Source organism: Tetrao urogallus (assembly GCF_951394365.1).
Source record: "Tetrao urogallus genome assembly, chromosome: 1".
Classification (NCBI taxonomy): Eukaryota; Metazoa; Chordata; class Aves; order Galliformes; family Phasianidae; genus Tetrao; species Tetrao urogallus.
In genome coordinates, this window is record NC_136813.1 from 39,812,406 (window position 1) to 39,840,159 (window position 27,754).

The 27,754-nt window shown below is 40.1% G+C and overlaps 2 protein-coding genes across 2 annotated transcripts; one reads left to right on the forward strand and one right to left on the reverse strand.

Annotated features, from left to right (window-relative positions):
* Positions 1-200: 200 nt before the first annotated feature.
* MZT1 (mitotic spindle organizing protein 1) lies at positions 201-5,043 on the reverse strand (the record flags this gene model as incomplete). Its single annotated transcript, XM_079546560.1, has 3 exons — positions 201-224; positions 1,100-1,245; positions 4,995-5,043. The coding sequence occupies 3 exons, from the start codon at positions 5,041-5,043 to the stop codon at positions 201-203; spliced, it is 219 nt and encodes a 72-aa protein (XP_079402686.1).
* An 874-nt stretch (positions 5,044-5,917) lies between these two features.
* BORA (BORA aurora kinase A activator) lies at positions 5,918-22,426 on the forward strand (the record flags this gene model as incomplete). Its single annotated transcript, XM_079549052.1, is given in 13 exon segments — positions 5,918-6,073; positions 6,766-6,872; positions 9,500-9,545; positions 10,920-11,001; positions 13,415-13,477; positions 14,228-14,284; positions 15,434-15,651; positions 16,884-17,037; positions 18,258-18,853; positions 19,060-19,191; positions 20,709-20,883; positions 22,339-22,374; positions 22,377-22,426. Coding segments are annotated over 13 exon segments (1,872 nt in total).
* Between the last annotated feature and the right edge of the window lie 5,328 nt (positions 22,427-27,754).

Consider the following 27,754-nt stretch of genomic DNA (forward strand, 5'->3'; position numbering starts at 1 on the left):
AAGAAAATCTTAAGTGGTGGGCCTATTTAAGAAAACCAAACTTTAAGCTCTCCCATACATTGCTTTTTTCAAGATCACTTGCAGAGATATTCTGAAACCTTCGGATATAATTTCACTTTGTATTTCTGAGCAGTGCCCAGTGTTCCAATCCTTTATTAACTCTACAACTTCAAATTCTTCTTACAAAGGCTTCTACTACATCAGCTTGTCATATTTTCAGCAGCCTAGAAAAAAACCAAACATATTTAGTCAGCAAAAACAGACACCATTTATGTTGCAGATTTGAAGCCAGTAATGAGATAAAAAGGGAAAATGAAAGCAACACAAATAATAAGACAACTACAACTACAACAGAAGAAATAGAACATCCCTCAATCATGTATATGCACAATTAAGCTTATATACACACATTAAACATGTAAGCAAATATAAAATATGCACAAGTGTATGAGAGTTAGAAATAGTAAAAAAACTGAAAAATAACGGGGAAAAAAAAGCCCTGAGTAGTATCCATCTAGTCAAATCTAAAAGCTGAGTTCTCTAAGAATCAGAACAGTCTTCAAAAACAGGTATATAAACAACATAAGATACCATGGAAAAGGAACCATAATGTTTAGGTAGATATTCTTTAAAGGGCAGATGAGGATTTTTTAACTATAGTTATCTTCCCTATTAACCAAAGTTATATATGGCTTTTTGTAGTTTGGTATTTATGATGCACACACCATGAAATGCTGTAATCTGTCTTTTGAAAGATGTAAAGCACAGGCTAATGAGGTTACAGCAATGCGTGGAGACTACGTTAGCCACAACAGCTTCATGAACTTGTTTACAAGTATTGCTGCACACTATGAGGCCTGAGGCTGTATAAGGAGCTGATACAGGCTGAAGAAGAAAGCCGCAATGCAGTCAGGACATGATGCAGATAAAGGGGCAAACAGTGGCTGAAAGCATCCAGAAGATAAATTTGTATCTATCTATCTATCTATCTATCTATATATTTTTTACTTTAAAGGAAAACTTAGAAATTGAAGTATAGCAAACTGAAGCATGGATCCGATTCTCTTAAAAGCGTGTGCTTTTTAGGCAACAGCATTACCTTTAGAGCTTCTGTAGCCTTACGCAGTTCTTTAATAACAGAAGACAGTGCTTCTGGGTTGATGCCTTGTTCACAAAGCCGCACACAAATAGACAAGGTCTCCATATCCAACCCAGTGTTCAATATTCTTGAAATTTCAAACAGGACTGCAAGAGGAGAGAGGAAAAAAAAAAAAAAAAAAAAAAAAAAAAAGCAAGTTAGTCCCTACAGTGATCAGAACAGTTATTCATCAAAACTGAATTTCTCCTGTTGAGCGTGGAAGTGGCAGTCATGGAATCTCAATAGTATTTATCTTTGGTTTTCCAATGTATAAGGTAGAAGCCACAGGTTCTGAATGACTTCAATATAATGTTCTTCTAATGCAGAAAACAGTGAGTAAAAAAAATCAGTTATTAAAATGCTTGCTGATTATCTGAAAGATGGCTATAAGAATAGCTGCTTTTGAACTCCAAACACTTACTGAAAGTCCTACTTAAATGGACTAGAAGCTTTGACAGTTGTTTTCAGCTTTATAGCCCTTTCCTCCTATAGTTACACCGAACTTTATGTCTAACATTACCAGCAGGCTGAATATAAGTAATAGTATTTGAATTGTGTTTGTTGTGAAGAATGACATGATCACGTGTCAGTATGAAACTTTTTGTTGAAGGAGATCACAGTCAGTTTTGCATTGAAACAAGTCTCCCTCTTCCAAAGCCTCCTTGGAAGGCCCCATTTACCTGGTACCCTTACAGTTTTCATTACATGCACAACACCACACCTTGTCACTACTTTGTTTATGCTACAGTACTCACTACCATGAAGCTAAGACTTCATTTATTTACAGCCCCAAATTAGGGGAAAGAAGCAGGTCATTCTTACCACAGGAAATCAATATGGTGACTACTGTCCACTTGACAGCTCTGGAAATAGCCTATGCCAGTATACCAAACACTGTAGCATGGCCTCAGAGTCGCATTTACCCAGGCCAAGCCACTGAAGGCCTAACACATCCACTCCATCCCGTGGAATTCACAGGGAAAAAACAAATATTGTGTTAAATAAAAAAATAAACACTGACTTCCATAAGTACATCAATACTCATGAAGCCCCATAAGCAGATTTGATTAAGAATACACTTAAGAGAGGAAAGCAGTCTGTCATACCACAGTACTAGCTACAAGACACAAAGAAAGCTGCCCCCACCACAACACAGTATTTGACTTCCATTAGCTTGAAGGTAAACTACTCCACATGGTCCATTACACTGCACACCCTGCCCTTATGGAAGACCAACACTCACATAGAGCAACAACAAATTGATGCATTTGTAATAAAATGCAATTGAACATTAACTGCTCCAAAAGTGTTAAAGACTATGTAGTCTTTCCAGAAACAAAGAACTGTTATTTTTTCTACTCATTTAAAAGTTCATTATAAAATTTACTAAGCCTGATACATATCTGAAAGCAGAGAAGTACACGTGAAAAATGATAAGCTCAAGTTTCTTATGCCAGAAAGAGTTGGTCTCACTGGTCTCTGCCAGTATCTAAGCACTGAGCCATCTTTGGTTGAGATGCAAAAGCTTCTCTAAGAAAAATTTGAGCTCTTAACAATTCTGCAGAGAATCACGACTAAATGTGTATATATGATATTCTAAATCAAATGTTTCACTTGCCTAACATTTGTTGTTTGTGTTTTGTTTTTTTTTTTTAAAACTACTTCTACCAACCCATTTGCTTCCTTTATGTGCATTTCATATGCAACAATAAAACAAGTTGCAGCACAGCTTCCCTGTTCTATTCTAGGAGGTCTAAAAACCTCATCACAGGTCTTTTTTTTTTTTTTTCTCTTCATGATGAGTCTCATTCAAGGAAAAGCTAATTACATAACATAGCCATCAGCCTTCACAAAAAGAAAGTGCTTATAAGCACATTTGTCCAATAAAAATTTCAAAAAAATATTTTGAACAGCAGAAAGGACCCTACAGCAATTTACTAAATATTGCAAAAGGATGAGGACTCCTTTAAGCCAAATCTTTAAGCATCAAGTGTATTTTATTATTTTTAGGTAAATGGAAATTTTACTTCCAAAAAAATTACCTGACCTCAGTAGATTAAATTATGAGAGTGCATCCTAAATATACATATTGTTACAAAGGAAGCATGGGTTCCAAAATCTGAAAGCTAATACACTTTTCACTGAAGTTCTTAAAGCCTTACTTAGCCTTTAATTCTGCATGCTCTTCCCTGCCATCCTGCAGAAAGGGAAAAAGAGCAGTTCTAAAAGTACAGTTATAAAGCTTAGTATCACCGTCCTTCCCAAACAAATCTCTCTTCAGGCACACAGGAGCACCAACACAGCCTTAACAGGCCTGCCAGTCCTGCCTTGCCTCCAAAAGCAGCTGCTTGGTGAAAATACTGGGTCAAAGGCTACACAAGGTCACAAGGTCTTAGATAAAGAATACAGTCATAGCTAGAACACAAGGTAAGGATGTAAGAAGATAGCAAATATTAAGCAATACAAGTGAATATGTGCCTCTAGTGTCTCCAGACCCTCATTAGAGCATTTCTAAAAGAAGTCTCCATACTCAACTCAAGGGACTTCTCATCAACTTTCCACTTAGTCTGAAACCCATGTAAGCTTTTAGCATTCATTTCATGCTTACTGAAGACACAATTGAAATACATCTCCCATACCTGCTGTCCTCAATTACCTATAGTTGGCTTGGGGGAGAAAGTGAACAATTGCTCTTTAGACATCCTGACTATATTTCCCACATCTCAGAAATTTAGAAATTTGCCAACACTTACAATGCCATTCTGCCACACTGCTTAACCCACAAGAACCTCAGTTTTCTTTGTCAGGATCTACTCAAATTCTGTAGTAGCAACTGCTCTCCTCAGAGCTTCTTAAAGACTGAAAGAACTGGGGCTGTTCAGCCTGGAGAAGAGAAGGCTCAGGGAGACATGATAGCGGCTTGTTAGTACCTAAAAGAAGCCTGTAAGAAGGGGACAGACCCGTTAGCAAGGTCTGTTGAGAGAGGAAAAGGAAAAATGGTTTCAAGCTAAAAGACGGGAGATTTGGTTTTAAACTGAAGCAGGGGAAGTTTAGGTTAGATATCAGGAGGAAGCTTTTAATTCAGAGGGCAGTGACGCACTGGAACAGGTTGCCCAAGGAGGCTGTGGATGCTCCATTCCTGGAGGCACTCAAGGCTGGGCTGGATGTGGCTCTGGGCAGCCTGGTCTAGTGTTTGGTGACCCTGCACATAGCAGGGGTTGAAACTCGATGATCTCTGTGGTCCTTTTCAACCAAGGCCACTCTGTGATTTTATGATAAAAGTTGCTCTGACAGGCAGCAGACACTCCACCCCTGAGATATTCAAAGTTAGACTGGATAAAGCTCTGAACAACCTGATGGAGCTGTAGGTGTCCCTGTTTACTGTAAGGAAGTTAGACCAAATGACATTTAAAAGCCCTTTCCAACTGAAACATTTCTACAGTTCTTCACTACCACCCTTCCTCAAAGGAGAGACACAGACTAACCGGAGCTCTCAGCAATAGGCCCGTTAACTGAGCTAACAGGTCAACAGAGGCCCCAGTGGTGCTCTATGCTGCAGACAGGGACATCCCACAGACGGAGGCACAGCTGCTACAGCCCCACAGGTTTGCCCCCCTCCACCAAATTCCCAGCCTGGGCCGCATAACGCAACTCACACTGCCAACTTCGAGCAAATTACTGAAACCAATCCCACATATCTACAAACCGCTATGCCTTATTAAGCGCTCAGCAGCAAACCGAGAAGCATCACGAGACCCAAAAGCACCGGCACAACGGAAAGGGCCGCACCCACAACCCCACCCGCCTCGAGCAACGAAGGGATAGGGCAGACCCCCTCCCGGCCGCAAGCGCGCACCGTCCATCGTCTCCCGCACGGCGTTGAGGCTGGCGGCATTGCTCGCCATGGCGACCGCCTACCCGGAAGCAAAAGGACCACCCCGACCCCGCGTCATTCGGGCGCTCCCGCCTCCCCCCGCCACGTGACGCCCCCCAAACGGAACCCTCCCGCTCGGCAGCAGGAAGGAGAGAGGTGGGCTTACGTTCGAATTTGTGCAGCGGCTCTCCGAGCGATTGGTCCGTTTGTGAGCGGAGGGGAACCTACGATTGGCTCGGCGGCGGCCGCGACGCGCGTTGATTGGGCAGAATCCGGGAAGGGGCGGGAGTGGTTAAAGAGCCGCCCGGCGCGGCGGAGGCGGGCGGTTTAGATTGGAGTCGGGTATGAGCGAGCGTCGCGGCGGCGGCTCGGCAGCGGTGGTGCAGTGTTGATGCAGGTAGCGGGGCCTCGAACGGGCTGGCCGGGTCTGAGGAGCGGGGGGCGGCCGTTGGTGTGGCTGTCCCGTCGACACGCGGCTCCGGTCCTCCGCTCCCCGCTGTGTGCGCTGCTTGGTCTGCGAGGAGTGTGGGGCCTTATCGCTGCGGGGCAGCGACCCCGGCTGCTGCTGACAGCTGCCTCGTCTCTGAGGCCCCACAGTGCCGCCGTTCGGTACGCGAGCTGACGGCAGGAAAGCGATTGGTTTACTCCCTGCCCGTTTCTGTTTCAATCGCGTTTTCAGTGTCGTGTTTCCTTTGGCTTTATTTTTTAAGTTTTGTCTTTGTGCCAGCCTCGTTTGTGGGCTTCTCACTCGCCCAAGCCAGTCTGCTTTGCCGTTATGAGTTTTCTGTCTCCTCTGAGTGATCGGTCATCTGCTGAAATGTTTAGGATGACCCTGACGAGTCAGAATGATGATTTCCTCCCCTCGCATTTCCCTCTTTTCTCTTCCCCAGGAACAGCGCGCTGCTATGGGCGATACGGTAGAAGCCCAAATGCAGATCAGCCCCGGAACTCCTGGGCGGGTCACAGTCCTGAATCCTTTCGAAAGTCCCAATGATTATTGCACCCTTCAGGAGCAGATTGTCTCCAGTCCTTCCGTCTTCAAATCAACAAAATCTTCATCTGTAAGATCTCATCTTCCGTTGTATGCAGTGCTAATACTTCGAAGCACGTAACACAGTGCATTTATTTGATGTAGAGTGTACTAACCCAAAGAACTTGAGGTGTTTTTCTGGTTCTTTCAGTTACCTCAGTATGCTTCATTTAATGCTAATACTGTAATTTGGTCTTCCCACCTTCTTGATAATGAAATTAGAAAGAGTATTTTGCTAGACTGTTTTTCTAAATGCTACTTGCTCAGTATTTTGTACTAAAGTGTTACATAAATGAATTACACTGCTTTATTCCCAAACTGGATTTTATGAACTATGACTGACAGTGCCTCAAAGTGAGTCTCTGTGGCCTGCTTAAAGGCTGTCCTGTGTCTCCAATGAAATGTAAAGTAAAAGGAAGGTTGCTACACTATCCTGGCTTGGATGATGATTGAAGTGCTTTCAGGGAGCCACAGTTTTCATTGTGTCTATCGAGAAGCAACTAAACTTTATCCCATGTTTCAGATCTTTAGTGGGCCTGTCCTCAGAAATGCAGGGGGAATAACATGACACCTCGGTTAGCAATTCTTAGTAGTCTTTCACTTAATATTATCTCATAATTATTTTAATTCCACCATCAAGACAAGAAAGCCTGATTTTAGCTTCCCTTTTAAAAAAATACTTTTAGATCAGCAAGTATTCATATGTGCATTTGTTTTTTTTAGACACCAGGAAAATTTAGATGGTCTATTGATCAGCTTGCTTTAATAAATCCTGTGGAAATTGACTCAGAAGATATCCGACGCCAGGCAATGTATTTGAGTCACACTAGGTAACTTACCATCTGTTTTTATGCTGTTAACTTAGCTTGAATAGCAGAACACTGTTCATTTGCTTTAGTTATATTTCTCACGTCGTTAAAAACCTTTCATTCCAGTTTTTCAACATACATTTTCTTGTTCCTGATGTGAATATAATATTTAGATGCGGCCACTTCTGGGTTGCTGTTTTTAAATCTTAAGAACTGCCGATCCTCTCTGATCGCAGTTTGGAGGATAGCCAGATACAGCAGTCAGCAGAAGCAAGAAAAATGCCTTGCCAATGAATGTTGTCTGGCTCTCTCTCCTGCTTCTTGTCACAACGCTATTTATCTTCTTGGAGTGTACAGTATTGGGACATATGAAGCATAAGTGTTTTTGGGACTCCTGCAGAAGGATAGAGCTGGTGAAGGCAGTACTATTTGAAAGGTACAGACTGGAATTAATGTGAGGGAGGAAAGACCAATAATCTTGCTCTCTTTGAGGAGAAGACTAGTTGCGTAATTTGGTGATCTTTATCTCAACTTTCCTTTCTTTGAGTTTTCCTGTGGGTACAACAAATGACTGAAGTAAAACAGGCTTGGATCTTACTGAGGGATTGTATTTGACACTAACATGGCTTATGTGACAGTTCAAGTGATGATTAGTGCTGTGGCCAGTAAACATGTTGTCTCAGTGGGTCCTTTCAGTCCGTCCCATTGCTTCATGCTTGCTGCAGTGTTTTTCAGTCTGTCTAGATGTGGTGTGGCCGTGGCTGCCTATTGCAGTGTCGTACAGACAAAGGAGGTTGTTTCTGAGTACGTGATTGAATACATAGAGGTCTAAGCATATAAAACTGTATGGCAACTCAATGTACACAGCATAAACACTGCTTTATGGAAACTAAAGAGTGTCATAAATACAGCTCTTGGCATTACACCTGCCAGATGAAAGAATTGACTTCCTGAAACCTGTGTTATGTTGCACAGCCTGTATGCTTGATTTTAATAACGCTTGTCAACAATTGCAAATTATCACAAGCATAAGGAATTTGGTGAATATTTTCAACAGTTAATTCTCCATTATGTAATAGAAACATTAGGTAGCAGCAGTGTGAAAGCTTCAGAGTGCTTTGCAAAGTCTGAATGTGCATCATGTGTAGAATTAGATTTCTGCAATATTACTGTTTTCATGAACTGGCCATCCATGCTGTATGCCTACTGCACTGTTGGTTTTACTGTTTCTCCTTTGGAATCAGGCTTGTAGAGACACTTGATTCACTCTGCACAGTGATTGTATGCATGTTCTTTTAGTATGATAGTGAAATCTGGGGCAAGTGTCTTCACTGAACTGTCACAGTGTCTTCAGCATCGTCCAACGTAACTGAAAATAGCATTTCAGAGTATTGCAGATCTGTTCAAAGTCCGATTCCCATCAAGGAGGGCTATGTGAAATTTTATGTACAGGTACCCCTGTACATGTTTGTATGGCAAATGTCTGTTATCTGACTGATTTCTAAAGTGATGTACTCAGGGATATTAATTATGCATGAAAGTATTATGTGATTAATCTTCCTAAGATTACGAATGTTCATTGTAATCTTTTTGAAGCTTATTAAAAAATACCCTAGAAGTAAGATTTGATTGTGACAGTTAAAGGAAGTAGAAATGTAGAACGTAACACATCGTTTGGAGATGGCTGATGTAAATACAATTCTTTTTCTAAAGAAAAGTTATTATGTAATTCGGACTTCTCTACTTTCATTTGTTATTTTTTGCAAAGGTGTTCAAGGGAATGTGTTAGCTGATTCAAATTGAAACATAATGTTTTGTTCTTGAGCTGAAGAAAATATGGCAGTGCAGTCATTTAAAAGGGGGAACTCTGCTGGGAAAGTAGGCTGTCTCGGGAACTTCAGAATGCAAACATCTTAAATTCTTCTGATTTTGTAAGCCTACTTTCACAGTAAACTCAGCAGTAAAAGGTATTCATCTGAACCTGAACATAACTGAATGGATTATTTTGAAAAATCAATTATTATTGACTTTTTGTTCCAATAAAAAGCTTGCTAGTGCAAGGAGTAAATAGGGCAGTGAATCTGTACTTAGGAATTGTATACATCTTTTTCAAAATCACTGAAGTAACTGAAAAGTGCTTGTCTATTTCTAAGTTTATGATATGAATTCATTGCTTTAACTGTGAAATATTTTAAGATGGGGTTAAATTTTGTTTATCATGTTTTTCTCAAATCATGGAATCATAGAATTGCTCAGGTTGGAAAAGACCTTAAAGGTCATCGAGTCCAACCACAACCTAACCATACCACCCTAACTCTAACAACCCTCCATTAAATCGTGTCCCTGAGCACCACATCCAAACAGCTTTTAAACACATCCAGGGATGGTGACTCAACCACCTCCCTGGGGAGCCAATTCCAGTGCTTCACAACCCTTTCTGTAAAGAAGTGTTTCCTGATATCCAACCTAAACTTACCCTGGCACAACTTGAGGCCATTTCCCCTCATCTGTCACCAGTGAGAAGAGACCAACCCCGCTCTCGCTGTAAGCACCTTTCAGTCTACAGACATGGCTGAACTTCATTATTTTTTTTTCCCAATTGTGATTTTCGGTAACTTAATTAGTTTTTTGTTGGTGTTTTTCCTTAGAATTGATAAGGAGACAGAAGAGAGGAGGCAGAAAGCCATTGAGGAGGTAATAAAGCTTTCTGTGCTTAAAAATCGTTGTTTCATTTTAGCTATTTGCTTAAAAAAAAAAAAAAAAAAAAAAAAAAAAAAAAAAAAAAAAAAAAAAAGTTGATTATAGAACTTCAAAATCCACAGTTTTCCTGAGTGGTAAGAAAGTAATTTTTGCATCCTATCCCTTGCAGCAATATAGTTGGAATGCTCTTTTGTTTTTTGTTGTCTTTTACATGCCTTTAGGTGAAAATAGTATATTTTCTATCTTTTGTGTTGGTTTCCCTCCAGGAATTATTAATGTAGGGTAGTTTATGATTCTTTTCCTGCTTTAAAAAAAAAAAAAAAGTGTAGCAGAAGCTTGGTTTTCTGAATTTTTCTGTCTGTTTTATGATTCTGTAAAGATGCTTTGTAGTTGGCTTATGTGTAAGATACTCACAGAATCATAGAGTCACCAAGTTTGGAAAAGACCTCCAAGATCATCCAGTGCAACTGTCCACTTATCACCAATAATTCTCACTAAACCATGTCCCTCACTACAACATCTTAAATGTTCCTTGAACACCTGCAGGGTCAGTGACTCCACCACCTCCCTGTGTAGCCCATTCCAGCGTCTGACCCCTCTTCTGGAGAAGCAGTATTTCCTAACCTACTCGACTGCTTTAAATCTGCATTTTAAAACGATTCATTGTAAGGCACAAGAACGGCCTGCAACCCTGTCTCTGATGGATAACCTTCATAGCTTGGGTAGCTAACTGCATCTTTCAAGCTCAGTTTTCTTGTTTAAGACTAGCTTCTGTTGTGAGAACAGAACTTGCCATGTGTTTCTCTGCCTTACAGAACATGAGTTGTTTTTTTATTTTAAATCCTTGTTTTTTAACCTTGTATGGGAACTGCTGAATAAAGCCTAAACCTCTGATTGATCACCTGAGGTGAGCAATGAAGGCAATTCACCTGTGCTGCTGGAAGGGGTGGAGCCAGGCTCCACCTCTCCTAGACCCATGTAAGAGCTGACTATCGGGGGGAAGGATCTCTTCTGGAGATTCCCTCCTCTGGAGTTTTGCAGTGAGTCCAGGATGTGGGTAAACTTTCTATCTATTTTCTGTTTGTTATTGTAACCTGATTAGCCAAACTCTTGCGTTTATTTAATAATTATAACATCTTTATATTCATTTATTATACAAATCTTTATAGACCTGAAATAATGAAATTATTTCAGATATAAGAGAAAACTGCCTTATGGGTTTTGGGGAGGGCAGAGTTAAAATTCATAAGTATAGGTTTGTGAATAGTAAAAGATATGCCTTATTTTTTTCTTATTCAAAACACTAATCTAAATGTAAGTTTAGAGTTCATAATTCTTAAAAATGTTACTATGTTTTTTCTGATCTAGTTTTTCACAAAGAGTCTCATAGTTCCTTCTCCTTGGACTGAACATGAAGGCAAGCAAGTTTCACAGTTTAATTCAACAAAATGTAAGTAGCTTTCATCTGTCCGCTCAAAGTCCAGCATTGGGAATAATTATTTTTTTTTTTTTTTTTTTCCCCAATCTCAGTTTAAATTTCTAGAAGCACTGCTGAGAGATGACACAACTGATGGGATTTCTAGTAGTCCTCTCCAAGTGCTTTATTATTTTGAATATCATTTATTAATCCAGAATCTTGTTTTCTTCAGATTTGCTTTTTGAGATCCTGTTCTTAATGCTTTGTTTCCTGTCCTTACCTTTCTTCAGCCAGCTTCAGACAGACGTAAGGTTGCTGAGACAGTATTGAGAATAGACAGCTCTTCTGTCTCATTCTTTTTTTTTTTTTTTTATCTCCAATATCTGCATGTAATCACAGAATGGCCTAGGTTGAAAAGGAACATAATGATCATCGAGTTTCAACCCCCCTGCTATGTGCAAGATTGCCAACCACCAGACCAGGCTGCCCAGAGCCTCAGTTTAAAACCATTCCCCCTTGTCCTATCACTGTCCACCCTTGTGAACAGCTATACCCCTTCCTGTTCATATGCTCCCTTCAAGTATTGCAAGGCCACAATGAGGTCTCCCCAGAGCCTTCTCTTCTCTAAGCTAAACAAGCCCAGTTCCCTCAACCTTTCTCATAGGAGAGGTGCTGCAGCCCTCTGATCATCTTAGTGGCCCTCCTCTGGACCTGCTCCAAGAGCTCCACATCCTTCCTGTAGTGGGGGACCCAGGCCTGGATGCAGTACTCCAGGTGGGGCCTGACATGAGTGGAGTAGGGGGGGACAATCACCTCCCTCTCCCTGCTGGCCACCCCTTTTTTAATGCATCCCAGAACACAGATGGCCTTCTGGGCTGCAAGCTCACACTGCTGGTTCCTGCAGCTTCTCATCCACCAGGATCCACAAGTCCTTCTCTGCAGGGCTGCTCTCAAGGAGATCTTCCCCAGCTTGTATAAATACCTGGGATTGCCCTGACCCAAGTGCAGCACCCTGCACTTGGCCCTATTGAATCTCATTTGGTTTTCATGGGCCCACTTCTCCAGCCTGTCCAAGTCCCTCTGGATGGCTTCCCTTCCCTTTAATGTATCGACTGCACCGCTCAGCTTGGTGTCATCCACAAACTTGCTGAGGGTGCACTCCATGCCATCATCTGCGTCATTGATTAAGGTGTTGAAGAGCACTGGTCCCAAGACTGACCCCTGAGGGACACTGCTTGTGACTGGCCTCCGCCCTGACAGAACCATTGGTCACAACCCTTTGGCTGTGCCCAGCCAGCTAATTCCTCATCCGTTGAGCAGTCCATCCTTCAAATCCACAGCTCTCCATTTTAGAGAGAAGGATGTGGTGAGGGACCATGTCAAAGGCCTTGCAGAAGTCCAGGTAGATGACATCCACCAGCTTTCCCCCATCCACCAAAGCCATCACTCCGTCACAGATGGCCACCAGATTGGTCAGGCATGATCTGCCCTTGGTGAAGCCATGCTGGCTGTCTTGGATCACCTCTTTATCTCGTATGTGCCTTAACACAGCTTCTATTAGGATCTGCTCCATGATCCTCCCAAGGCACAGAGGTGAGATTCACTGGCCTGTAGTTCCCCTGGCCATCCATCATCTCTCATATTCTATCTGCTTTCCCATCAGTATAAATACATGGGAACAGAGTTCCATTTCTTTCTTGCTTTATTTGATGTGTTAATTCTTGTTATCCTCTTGGTGCTCTGCTTTCTCACTGTTTGTGTATGTAGTATTCTAGGTTTTACTAAACTTATTCAATTTCTGCTGTTATTTGGTTTTAGTATTAATGTAGACATAACCAGCAGATTGTGTAGTGAACAAATGAGAAGCTGGACAAGTGTTGGCTATGAAGTACTATTTGACAGAAAATCCTTAGTTTTTGGTTTTTTTTTGCAAGTTTTGACTGAGGATAAACTGTTAGGGTATTTTGTGAAGTCTATACAACTTCTGAATGGTGTGCTTTTAATTGTGAGTTTTCAAGTAACCAATTACTGATTAAAGGACATAGAGCACAATCCTAAACCTAGGAAAGTGAGTGGTAAAACAATGTTTGAATGTTCTTAGCTGTATACAGAGGATGGAGTGGTAGATTGTTCATTTTTGTCTTCAAGTCCAGACTACATGATTTTCTGCAGATGTGTTTGCGTGAAAACAGCCCATCCAAGGTAGAGGAGTGGACAAAGTTTTGGGCAAGGTTGATGCTCCTTCACAAAGCTTCTAGAAAGGTGCTGGAATTCTGTTATCAGCTATAATTCCAACTTTTCTTAAGCATTCCTTTCTATGTTCTCCCAAGCCTTAATCCAACTACACAAACTACACAACTGCTTCTGTATCAAGTACACTAACTTAATGCTGCTATGTTTCAAAGCTGTATGCAATTCATGCTTAAATTTCTTATCTGTCTTACAGCCATAGATCTAAATAACATTTCTCCAATTGGAAGACAGCTAACTTTGCCTGGGAAAACCAATGGTGAGTAAAAAGTGTTGTCTGATTGCAGGTTTTCTTTGAAGTGTAATGACCTCTTTTTTAGGACTACTTAATTTGAAAAGGGGGAGTCAGTTTTTTTTGTTAGTATTCATGTAGAAATAACTATTCTTGAACTGTATATTACTACTGACTTTTATGTTTCCCATAGTAATTTAATTGTCATATAGGTATATTTTTTCCAGAAGTTAAAAAAAAAAAAAAAAAAAAAAATCCTCTGTAGAATGCATTTTTATCCAAGTCCAAATATATATGCATAGTCTGAGTTAAAAATATTGAGTATAAGCTTTGGTTTTATGGGGAAATTACAGTTTTGAGAAGACTTTAATGTGTTGAATTGTTTTGAGTAACGGAATCTTGGTTATTCTCTCTGCCAAATAAGTAGTTTAAAAGATGTCTTAAGATTTCTGCTATTTTAGATAAGCAGTTTTTTCTCCAGGGCATTTTGATGTTTCTCCCAGTTCATTTTCAATTCTGCCTTTTATCAGAGTTCTTTTTTCAGTTAAGCATCTCTCTCTGGAGGCCTCTATGCTGCAGCCCTCTATTTTATCTCTAGGCCTGAATATGCTGTGTATGGCGTTGACAAATCAGAATCCTAGCCTTAATTAACAGTCCTTATTGCAACTGTAACTTCTAAATAGCTCTATCACAGTGCAATTTAAAAGCAAATTTTTGTTTCTTCGGTTTTACTGAAAGTTCACTGTAAGCTAATTTTGTTGTTTTTATTCATTGTAGCTGCTTGTCAAACAGTACTGTCTTTGCCAGTAGATTTCAATTTAGAGAAAATCCTAGGTACGTATGTGTTACAATTTCTAAACTTCATTATAGATGTCTAAATAGATGTGTTTCTGTCTTGTTTTTGCTTAATGTATGAACGAGAATTTTAAGGGAATGTTAAGTGGTTTTTAAAAGTAGTCAGTTACTGCATATTGCATGGGATACCTAAGGAAGTTCACAGATTAGAGCGTAGGCATAAAGGTGAGATTGGAGTGATATGGAGGTCAATTGGGAATACAGTAAAAACATCAAATACAAGAAAGTTACCAAGCAGAAAAACTTTTTTCCACGTTCAAGTAGGGGGTTACTTATCTTTGCAGAGCTGATTTACGCACAGCTCGCTGTCAGTGAGGCGCCTAGCCTTGCCTTGAGCAAATCTATGCTGTAATTCTGTGCCTTTCAGTATGTCTGTGGAGGTGACTAGAAATTACATGGTGGCAAAAATGCCCTGATCCCTGAGGAGAGACGGAGACTAGACCAAAATTAACAGACGGGTTATAACTATTATCTCAAGCAATTACTGTTGGATTCTCAGGCAGGAAAGAGGACAGGAAAGCCCTGTGCTTACTGTTTGTGTATGTGAATAGGCAGTTCAGAGGCGTTTGGCTGCATGCTTCTCTCCCAATACTGAAGTTCACCACCCTGATTGTGCCAGTTAAGTTGAGGTTGTGTTACAAACTTAACAGAACTATACAAACAACTTCAGTGTTAGACCTTGACAAATGCTTCCATCAGTGAGTAGATTATTAATTCATGACAACTTCTCTTACAAGATAAAGAACAATTAGAATAGAGCAAGATACTTGAATGACTTTTGTTGATATGATTTTCTATTGTAAACTATAACTGCTTTAACTTCAGGTTGAGTCTGTGACCATCAAAGCACATGAGAGACTTGAAAAAAAGTCTTGTCTTACCTATACAGTATAACAACCTATTCTTCCAAGTTAAAGCATTAAGGATGATAGTCAGAAATGGAACTATGGTAGACAGCGGATTTGTTGTATGGTAACAAGTCTTCATTTGGAAGAAGTCCCTAGATTTAATTTCTTGCTGTATTGGTAAATTGAATTGTATGTTTTACTTTTGCATTGTATGCCTCCACAGTGGAAGGTTTTTTTCTTCCATTCTTATTGGAAACAACTGCCTTCCCTTCACTTCTAGGTGAATATTTTAGAACTGATGAATTTGCAGATCAGTCTCAGGAAAATCTGAGCTCTTCATCACTCCGAAGAAAGCTGTTTTTGGAAGAAAATGGAAACATATCTGAATGTTTGACCCCTTCTCTGCATAATCCATGCAGTAGTCAGCCACTTGGAGTGCTTTGCTCAATAGATATATCTCCAGTTCGGTGCAGAAGCCCCCTGGAAACATCTAGTTCAGTAAGTAGCCAGATGGGGGATGGATGGGAGGTGACTTTATTGGCACAAACTCTTTACAGCAGTCTGTATCAATTCTATTTTCTGACAAACTCAAGACAATCATATTTCTGTAGTAAGCTTTATAGATTAGGTATCAGGCCAATGTTTTTAATTACGTTTTCAGAACAATTTATATGAGCAACAATTTTGAGAGAATGCAACTAATTTTTAATTCTAAAAAAGATGTGATGCTGTGCTGCTATTCTCTATTGAAGGGATTATGTTTTAACTTCCTTCTGCTATGGAAATTATGTAGGATTTGGTATATAAACTACTGAACTGCTTGTTCATAAAATATGTTTACATGGAAAAAATAACTATTTAAATCAGTGAACTGTCTAAAATATTAGCTGATATGAGCAGGGATATAATTACATCCCTTGTATCTCATAAACATTTGTGGTGGAAGAAATAACTTGTCATATGAATAGTTCTCTGAATGCAGTGCTAGATATGCTCTTTTCCCCTCTCCATTGACCAGTGAATTCAGATGAACAGATAAATATTAGAACACAAAACATAATGTCTGTGTCTTAAATTAAGTGAGGTGAATCCTACACCAATGTAACCATAGCACAGCTAAGCCATTTCAGGTGGTGTGGCTTCATCTGTTTGGAAACTGAAGTGTGTGGGAGAAAAACACAGTCATAACAAGGGTATGGCTCAAAAGTAGTCTGTATTAGAGAAAACTGGTAATGTATTCCTACAACACAGTTATGCTGTTTGGAGATTTTTTTGCACCACACTCTCTTAAGCAAGGTCTCTCTTTTTTCTTTTTTTTTCTTTTTTTTTCTTTTTTTTTCCTTCTTGAGGAAAACTTTATCTGCTTGTGCAATAAGTAATTCAAATTGATTCTGTTAAATATAAATAGTGGTCAGCTTTCATCTATCATGGTACGAGTAAGATGTAATTGACTATGCAAAGAATTAAGTACTGTTTAGGCTGTTCATTAGTAATATCCACTGTATTTACAAACTATCTTAGTTGATGTAATGTGACAATTTATTTGGTATAAAGTGAAAAGTGCAACTGGAATATCTCAGTCAAGCTAATGGTAGAGCAGATTGTCTTCTTATAAGATTAGATTTCCTCAGTACTGCCATAATAAGTTTTCAAGTTAGAGAGCTTGTTATGCATGTTAGTCTAAGTCTACATAATGAAGATATATATATATTTTTTTTTTGCTATTGAAGGGTCAGTTTTCATCCAGCCCTATCCAGGGAGGAGCAAGGACTTACAGTCTGGGAAGTATTACCAGTCCCTCATTTCCAGAAGGGTCTCCTGCACGTAATGGTTCTCCTACTTTTTCACCTATTGCTTTTCATATAAGACATACACCGCTGTCAGGTATGGTTTTCTTGTATATGTATTATTCTTTCTTGATTTACATAATTTGATTATTAAAGCAGTTCTGCTCTGGAACTTGTTTCTGTTCAGAGTCAGAAAGGCATGCAGCTTGGCACACCGGCAGTCTCCTTCTGTATGGCACGCTTACTTTCTGGCAGTGAAATACCTTAGTTGTGTGAAACAATTGTTTTTTGTAAGCAGATACATTTCCCTAAAGAAAATTATTTGAAAATAGGAATAGAGACCTAATGAACAAAATGTAAGGGATTGATTTAATGTAAAGAGGGGGTTTAAACCTGAACTAAGTCAAGTCACAGTTTTTATCTGGCCCAAACCAAAGCACTTTAATTGGAAAATGTTTAGCTTTAGTTATCGAGTCGTGACAATCAAGATTATTTAAAATTATTTTTTTAGTGAAGAAACAACAACTGTTGGTATTGTTGCTCTAGAAAATCATGCAGTCATAGAATGGCATGGGTTGGAAGGGAACTCAAGGATTGTCAAGTTCCAGCCCATGCCATAAAGCTGCTCTCAAGGAGATCTCCTTCCAGTCTGCACATATGGGATTACTCTGACCCAAGCACAAAACCTTGCAATTTGCTTTGTTGAACCTCACTAGGTTCACGTGGGCCCACCTTTTGAGTTTCTCGAGGTCTCTCTGGATGGCACTCCTTCCTTCTGCCCTATTATCTGCCCCACTCATCTTTCATCCATTATTTAGAGAGACTTAGGCCATGTTTATGCATGATTTTGCTTTCACCTTGTAATATTTCAGTACAGTTTGTTATATATAGGGATTGCATTGGTGTTTTCTCTTTTTTTTTTTTCTTGACAATTTTATTACTACTTAAATTTATTTTACATGCCCATAGAACATGTGCATTTACATTCATTAATTCTGAGAAAGCCACAGAAGCAACCTGCATACACAGTACTGTCAACAGAATAGAGCATCACTGTTTGAAAATGCAAGGCATAGCTTCCAAAATACACAACAGGAAAAAAAGATGGTGATAAAACTTGGATTTAAGAAGTTTCCTTTATCATGATTGTTTTTGAAGGCCTTGGAGCAAGGAGGCAGTGCTCTGTGAAATACTGTGTAGCTGTCTATAATTATTGTAAGGAGAATAAGCCTTTGAGAACTGTAACTTGTAAGTCCATCTGATGCAATAACGTTGTTTTTGTTTTTTTGTTTTTTTTGTTTTTTATACTGTTCACAGACCAAAGGAAACTTGCATTTTGTTCTCCAGATATTCCTTCTGTCTCAAATAGAATGACACCTGCAAGTACAAGAAGTCCTTACATAGATGGTTGCTCTCCAATTAAAAACTGTTCTCCAATGAGGCTTGGAGGGTGTAGAGGAACTGCCCAGTACCAAACTTCTGTCATTAGAATACCATTTGCTGTTGAAAATCACGATGAGGATGAGGACAAGGAAAATGCTTCTCCGGCAGAAGCGCGGTTCCCAGAAGTGGATAATGGAATCAACTTCTGTCAGCAAGATGGCGACACCTTTGCACCTGGTACACATCTCGTCGTTGCAACGGTGTCTATCACACCAGATCATTCGGAAGCTTGTCATCAAAGGTTGTCATCCTATCAGGATATAGAAGGCTTGAAGGAAAATAATACTGTAGATATGGCTGATGCAGCTGAAGTGTCAGAAAACACTTGGATAAAAGAAACAATTGGCAGTAGCAGTGCACCGATGACCAGCTTTATGACAGGGATTACTTTCAGTATTGAAAACTCTCGCATGTGCATGTCACCTCTTGCAGAAAGTAGTGCAATTCCGTGCGACAACAGTAGTATTCAGGTAAAAAAGTTTGCTTCTCTGTGAAACTGACCTCAATGTAATGTTCAGAACATCTTCCATTCACTTGCATATTTTTTTTACACCAAATGAATGTGGTATGGATTAAGTTGTGTTAATCAGATGCAAATTACATCTGTTATAAAATCTGTGGGGTTTTGTTGGTGGTAAATTGGAGTACAGTTTTAAAATCTGCTTCTTGATTTCAGGTGGACAGTGGCTATAATACCCAGACGTGTGGGAGCAGCATCATGGATACTGCGGGGGCTGAAAACAGTTGCAGAGAAAATGATGTGAACACTAACACACTTCAGACTAAACCTCAACTTCCTAAGACAAAGGTAGGAGTTCACTTATACAGAAGTGATTTCCTTTGCATGTAATGCACCCTTTGTTGTTTCAAGGAGCCTGAGAGAAAAGTGTCTCAGGGAATTAAGTGTGGGGAAAAGGGGGGAACACAACCAAACAAAACAAGAACACCTGAAGAACAGCAAAAGCCCCAGCATAGTAATATAGCATCATTACAAGAACTATGTTGAAAACAAGTAGGACAAATACTGTAATAAAATACAAGGCAATAAAATTAACATATTCTATGACAAAGTCAAAAGAAGTTACAGAGGAAACTGAGGTATATGCACAGATGTAGGCTGTGAGGCTGCTTATGGCTTATGACGCACTGTGCATTGAAGTCTCCTTTACTTTTGCTTCTGTTCTTGCTACATTTTGTTTTTTTCTTCCATTGCCAGTTTTTAAAACTTGTGTTTAAATGTGTGCCTTACAAGCCAAGTAATGGCTCACCTTTCTTATTACAAAGAAGGAAAAAAAAGACTAGCAATACTCCCAAGCTCTTAATCTTGTGATCTCTTGTGATCAGTGGGAAGTTCTCCCAGAGACTGGGAAGCAAGGCTGGTTTCTTTGCAGGAAAAAGCAAAGATCATCCCCTCATACTTAGTAACTATGGTCTTATGAATTTAGCTCATGGTCAAGTGCTTGGTATGATTTGTGGTCTTTGATGGAAGGGGAGACCAGTGATAGTGTAGTGACTAGTCATAAAAATACTCAAGCCTGTTTACCCTGTATCTATGCACTGATAGCTGCTGCTTTGCCATGGTAGAGAGTGGACTGATGGAGTCTCACAGATCAGTTACATTAAATTTTGATCAGCTCAGATTTGGATAACCGTGCCCATACAGGAAGAACAGATGAATTTTTTAAAGTCAAAAATCTAAAAATACCTGCTAGCTCTGAGGTCTTATCCTAATCATCCTATTGGGTATAAACTGTGTGTGAATATATCCTTCAAAAACAACTTCTTCTGTGAAACCTGCTGTACAGAATCGGTGTACCATGCAACTGGCTTCTCCCATTGCTGCTCTTAACATTTTTTTTATCCTGATTAAGCCCAACTTTGCACTTTGAATTAGAATTAATTTTTAATGGCATTAAGTGCTTGATTCAAATCTCAAAACGGAGAACCCACAGAGAATGGAAGGAAACAAAGCACATGGCAATCACTGGCTGAAATACTTCAGTCTGGCTCACTCACAGCACGTGGTCTAAAGAAGTTCTTGCTGGCAGTATATCTCAAAGAGTTCTCCAGAGGGAGCAATCTTCCTTTCTCCTTCTCAAAATGGAGAAGGTGGGAGGCTAAGGTACTGAGTTTGGAATGTAGAATCACAATGTTGGAAAGGACCACATAAGATCATCTAGTCCAACTGTCAAACTGTATTGTTTAGTCCAATCGTTACTAACTGTAACTTGACATTTTCAGATAGTAAGTTTGGATATTGATTTTGGGGGGGGGATTTTTTTGTGAAAATGGTTTTAAAGTAAACTTTTTCCTTGTAAACCTTAGGAGTGTTCTGTTTTAAACCACAAAGACAATCAGTTGCTGGGAGCAAAATCTCCAGAGAAGCAGTCCTGTTTCCATAAAGTGAAAATGCATCATACAGTATTTTGTCAAAGTGCGAGCTGTAACGTTTCTACCTGGAAACATAAAAATGAAAATCAAATTCAGGGATTTCACACGAGTGGTATGTAGTTCTGATGGAGAACTTGAATTGTGTTATCCAATAAATGTTTATATATGTGACCGCATTTGCCTGGATTGTACAAACTGTCTTGTTTTTCCTGATGGAAACATAAGTTGGTTAATATGTGGAGAGTTTTTAACAAATGTGATTTTTGGGGGATTTTTAATAAAGCTTATTGGTACTATTAAGTGACTGTTTTGAAAATTAAGGAAGTTGAACTCTGTACAAATAAATCATTGAGGTTTTTTCCTACCCGTTACCACTCTGCAGAGGCTTGTTGTTTTCAAAGTCTGGGTATAACTTCAGCTTTAAGAAGGAGCTGCAAAATGTGCACAACTCCTACAGACCTGAAGGAAATTTCTCTTTGGGAGAGAAAGTAAGCAGTGTTAGTCTTGATTTGAATTGCTTTCTTCCTTGGCAGATTTGTATGGCTTGGTACCAAGAACACAGATAGAGATTAAGTGGAAGTGTGATGGGAGTAGGACTAGGGAAACAGGAATGGGATCGGAGTCTCGATCTAAAAAGAAATTAAACTCAGCTGTGACTTTCATTAGGAACATGTGTGTTTTACAACAGATTGCAAACCATTTAAAATGGGTGCTTTTGATTTTAATGATGCCCCGTTAGTCCTTCACATATTTTCCTTGTGAACAGCTGCATGAAAACTCCATTACAATTATGGAAATAATGTATCTTTTTTTCCATAGTTAAATCTTAATTGCTTTTAGTAATAAGATGAGCTTCGTGTCTAAAGAATCCTTTCCATTCTTTGAGCAGGCTTTCTCTTGGTTTGACAGAAATCAAGAAAAAGGATAAATGGCATAAATTCCTTTACAGGAAAACAGAATCCCTTTCAGTCAAACAACTTATTAATGAAAGTGTGCATCCATCAGTTACCTGTACCAAATGCTTAACTAAGATGTACTACTCAATACTTCCAATTAAATGATTCCTTAATGGAATGGTGCTGCCTTTCTTGTATTGCAGTAGACAACTGTAGTTTTACTTTCCCCTTATTTGTTTCCCAACTGTACTGTCTGCTGCAGAAATGACCAAAATATTTAGATAAGTATTTTGAAATGTAATTTCGGTATGTCAATTTCTGCCAAAACTATTAGTTTTTAAAAATCTCATGGTATCTTCAATGGAAAAAAAGCCACTGCTGAACAACAGTAATAGAATGAGGAAGTCTGGAAGCTGATAACTCCTCTTGCATTATCAAATGAGATTTAGTTAAATTGGATTGTATTTGCTTAAAAGGTTATTTTCAAATTAATTTCTTAAGTATGGCATTCTTCCAGCCCTGCTGACTAAAAAGGAGATTGAAAGGGAAATACTGTAAGGGAAATACTGATATGTCTGCATTTGTAGAGCTCTGGAGTTAACCTTTGTGGATTATTCAGAATATGTTCCAGTGGTTGCTCCAGCCGAAGTAGTGCTTGTTTCTTCTAGTAGCAAGGATAACCAATTCCAGGATGCTGCATGGAAATATGTTTCCAATTCTGAGCAGCAGCTCACAGAAGGGCCTGTCTCAAAGTGACAAATGCACGCTATTGGCACACTGAGCCTGAAATAGTTGGTCATGTCTAAATGTCAAGGGCACTGGAAAACATGTTAAAAACTTGCAATATGAACAGAATTGCATAGCATTACAAAGCAATGGATTAGAATTGGGACTTCTGTGCAGCCACTGTATGAATGGAACAATTCCTGAAAAACTTTGATCAATGATTTTACCATAAAGAGTTGCTGAAAAAATACACTTAAAAGAGAAACTTCTCTCAATTAAACAGTATTTGGTTTTAGTTCTCACATTTCATAATCAATACGTCTAATTAAAAAATAAAAACCTTCAGGTTTCTAACCAGTGAACACAACACACAAATTGTTACAGAAGTTAAAAAAAAACAAAAAAACAAAAAAACAAAAAAAAAAAACAACCCAACAAAATATTTCAGTACTGTGTACCTAGCAATAACTTGAATCTAATGTCCTGACTGCACTGCTTGATAAACTTGAAGCAGTGCCCTGCTAAAAGGTGAACTGCACTGAATTGATTACTTATAGAGGATTTTTTTCTTTTTAATAAAAAATTAATTTGGACATCTGGGAAATGAGCATCTTTAATAGGGCATCTGAAATGAGCCTCAGATGATAAGGTTTGAAGCTCAAAGACTAGACAACTTATTGTCAATTTAAAATATATTTATTATCTTGTCTTTTCTGTTTCTAATGATGATTTTTAAGAATGAGTTGGAGTGGTGAATTGTAGATTTTTGGAATGTGCAAAGGATTTATTTTTTTAAGTCTGATCACCAAAAAATAATAGTATAGTGAGTATAGGTAAGAAGCAGGGCTGTCCATATTGTAATCATTTATGAACTGTATAGTATGTATGATTAAGACTTGCTTTCTTTTAATTAAAACTTGTGATTCTTTGTAATGCTGTGTTCTATTACCAGAGGTTTTTAAAGTAACTGCAGATTAAAACAGACACAAAAATAAAAGCAATCCCTAAGATGCTTGATTGTACCACATCCAAGTATTTCCTTAAATGCAAAGGGAAGATAACACCAGAAATGGTTGTACGTGTGAAATAAGACATTCCTTTACCCCAGTAAAATGTTATCTTCTGTCTTGTTTCAGACTTCAGTCTGAAATTCAGATTTTATGAAAACTTGCAAATATGGTTTGTATAATTGTTTTGTGGAAGAAACCTACGGTACGGATTACCATGGAAATCATTCGACCATTCTGTTTTTGTAGTCGTACTTCCTGCGTTGGTTGGCACATGTTGCACAAAACAGTCCTTGTTTACATTAAATAGCTTTTAAAAAAGAGTCTTATAACATGAATAGTTGTAAATTGAGTAGTAAAACAGAATAAAGACTTGTCTTCAATAGCTCACTTGTTTAGTGCTTTGGTATAGCCTGCAGCATTGTTTGGGAAGGGGGCGCTGGGGAACAGTGGAAAGAGGTCAGGCAAGGAGGCTGGCAAGCTGCTATAAATATATACATTTCAAAACTAATTTGAGTTACTATAATACATGGTCCTGCAGCCAAAGTGCAGAATCAGTTATAGATTCAGTGTGTTTCTTGGAACTAGCCTTTCTTTGTAAGATAGCCAGAACAGTCTTTCAGAATAGTGGTGATGGGATTACAACAGTCATGTAATGTGCTGTTTTTCTATTACAATCAGTTATCGTTATAATTGTCTCCTTCTGAAGTCTTTATCAAGATGGGCTTTAAATTTGATGAAATCCTCTGTAATGACAGCATTCAGGAAACTGAGTGAATACTGCCAAGTGACAGCTAATTAAGAAAACTACTGAAGAGTGACTGACTTCAGCAGCTCATGAGTTAAGATCCTGGAGGAAAGCTATAGCATGTGGGATTGCAATTTCTTGACTCGTGAGCTAGGAATGGGCATTGGTAGAACAAGTCTGTGTTGAAGCTAGAAGGAAAGCTACTATAATCCCAGGTACTCTGGAGGATAGCTCAACTGAAATAAACTTGGAGAATTTGATAGCTACTACATTCGATAGCTTGATCTTTCCTTAGTTGCTGTGGTGGGAGTTCTGCATTGAGTCTGGGTATGTACCTGTTAAGATTACTTTGGTTCACTACTGGCAGCACTTATGTGTCTCACGACTACAAAGATAGGTGATCTAACATGACTTCAGGTTTTTGGAAAACTGCCAGTGTGCCAGTGCTGTGGCAGTGCAAGCTAGATTGATCACTACCTTGTGGATTTCTGTATAATAGTTGAAAGGATGGGAACAACTATATTTAAGGCAGTTTGTCTGAGGGAAGCAGTGATCATAAAATCATTAAGGTTGGAAAAGACCTCCAAGATAATTTAGTCCAACTGCCTATGTACCACCAGTACTGCCTGTTAAACCATGTCCCTGTAGACTACGTCTGCTCTCCTTAAACACTTCCAGGGACAGTGACTCCATCACCTCCCTGGACAGCCCATTCCAATGCCTGACCACTCCTGAGAAGAAGTTCTTCCTAATATCCAACCTGATTGTCCCCTGGTGCACCTTGAGGCCATGCATTCCAGTCCTATCTCTAGTTACACATTAGAAGGGGCTGACCCCCACCTCACCACAACCTCCCTTCAGGGAGTTGTAGAGAGCAATAATGTCTCACCTGAGCCTCCTCTTCTCCAGACGAAACAATTCCAGCTCCCTCAGCCACTCTTCATAAGGCCTGTGCTCTCCAGACAGAAGGATGTGGTGAGGGACCATGTCAAAGGCCTTGCAGAAGTCCAGGTAGATGACATCCACCAGGTTTCCCCTATCCACCAAAGCCATCGCTCCGTCATAATGGCCACCAGATTGGTCAGGCATGATCTGCCCTTGGTGAAGCCATGCTGGCTGTCTCAAATCGCCTCTTTATCTGGTATGTGCCTTAACACAGCTTCTGTTAGGATCTGCTCCATGATCTTCCCATGCACAGAGGTAAGACTCACTGGCCTGTAGTTCCCTGGGTGTTCCTTTCTCCCTTTCTTAAAAATGGGAGGAATGTTTCCCTTTCTCCAGTCATCGGGGTGACCTGCGGAATCAAACTGTAACCCAAGTAAGATTACAAAGCAGGTATGGTTTATTCAGTGCTGCACAGACACCAGGTGCAAGGGGGATAGATCTGCCTAACTTGCACACCACCTGGTAAAATCGTGCTACAGATATAGGCTGAACTAATACATAATAGTTTTCCTGGAATTTGGATACTTACTCATTTCACCCCTGACAGTTCGTTAGCATGCAGACCCTCCCCTCTTGCACGTGCATAGTGGGTCGTGGGATGAACATTTGTTCTTTTCCTCGTGAAGGCTTCTGACCTTGCTGTAAACTTCTGACCTTTGGGGGGACATCCCCCCAGCTGGTTTCTTCTTGCCCTGTGGACATCTGATCACCTCCCTGCCAAATGTCCTCGGGCTGTTCTCAAACACTTACCTTAATGGCCTTTATACCCCTCACTGTTCCAGACCTAGTGTCTGCCATCTCTTATTTTCTAACGAGCTCTACATTCTTGCTTCTATAACCTATCTCTAACTATTCCCCTTCACCCCCTTTATTCTCAGTCACTGTGAAGCCTTCTTGCCTTTTTACTTTCACTTTTGGGGCCCTTCTCCCCTTTCAGGGGACTTCACCAGACATCCATGATTTTTCAAATATGATGGAGCGGCTCGGCAACCACATCAGCCATGTCTTTCAGAACCCTAGGATGGATATCATTTGGCCCCATGGACTTAGATACATTCAGTTTCTTGTGGTGGATTCGGACTTTTTGCACCATTACAGTGGGACAGAAAACACTCCCCACACCCTCTCCTAGAGGCTCACGGTCCTGGCAGACATGGGAAGCCTGACCACCTGTGAAGGGGCAAAGCACTCATAGAGTACCTCAGCTTTTTCTATGTCTGAGGAAGCCAACTCCTCATTACCTTTCATCAGAGGGGGAACACTCTCCTTGGCCTGTCTTCTCCTGCCTATGTACCTGTAGAACCCCTTCTTGTTACCTTTCACATCCTTCGCCAAGTTCAGCTCCATCTGCGCCTTGGCTTTCCTAATCCAGTCTCTACACACACGGACAACCCTATATTGCTCCCAGGATACACAACCCTGCTTCCACTTTCTTACATTTCCCTCTTTTCTCTCAGTTTAAGCTGCAGATCCTTGCACATCCGTGATGGACATCTGCCTCCCCTGCTTGACTACTTCTGCTGGGGGATGGAGAGCCATTGTGCTCTCAGAAGGGTGTCCTTAAAGAGCTGCCAGCTCTGTTCTGTGCCCATGCCCCTAAAGACAGTTTCCCAGGGGATCCCACTCAGCAGTTCCTTGAGCAAGCCAGAAGTTTGTTCTCCTAAAACACAGGGTCCTAGCTCTGCTTTTTGCCAGGCCTGCATTCTTCAAGATGACAAACTCCACCAAGGCATGGTTGCTACAGCCCAGGCTGCCTCCAATCTTAACCCTTCTACTGCACTCCTCTGGATTAGTGAGCACCAGGTCCAGTAAGGCTTTACCTCAGGTTGGTCCATCTGTTACCTGGATCAGGAAGTTTTCCTCAACAAACTCCAGGAATCTCCTGGGTTGTGGCACTCGCCATGCCACTATCCCAGCAGATATCCAGGTGGTTGAAATCCCCCATCAGGACAAGAGCCTGCAGCTGAAGCAAGAAGGCCTTATCAACAGGCTCCTCCTGATCAGGTGGCCTGTAGCAGACCCCAACCACTAGATGCTCTTTATTGGACCGATCCTTGATTTTTACCTGCAAGTTCTCTACCTGATTGTGGCTGTTCCTCAGACACAGCTCTTCACAATCTATCCACTTCCTAACACAGAGGGCAACTCTGTCACCCTTCCTACCCTGTCTATGCCTTCTGAAAAGCCTGTAGCCCTCAATCAGGGTATTCCAATTGTGGGATTCATCCCACCATGTTTCTGTGATACCAATTAGGTCATGCTTTCCCAATTGCAGCACGGTTTCTAGTTCCTCCTGTTTATTTCCCATGCTGTGTGCATTGGTATAGAGGCACTTTAGCTTAGCTACTGGCTTCGTTGCCTTCTTGTAGGAACCCTCCCTAATACCTCCACGACAAGTCTGCAGTTCTCCCTTACCACCTCCCATCATATCTAGTTTAAAGCCCTGCTAACCAGCCCAGCCAGCTTGTTCCCAAGAATATTCGTGGCCCTTCTAGTCATGTTACGGTTTTATTATTTTTGGTTATTAGTATTCCACCATCATAACATCGTGTAGTGCACTGGGAGTTAAGGAGTTAATGCTACAGTTCCAGATACCTGTCTGGAAGAGAAGAACTACATACCTCAGAACACAGCATCCAGAGAGGAGATATAACCTCT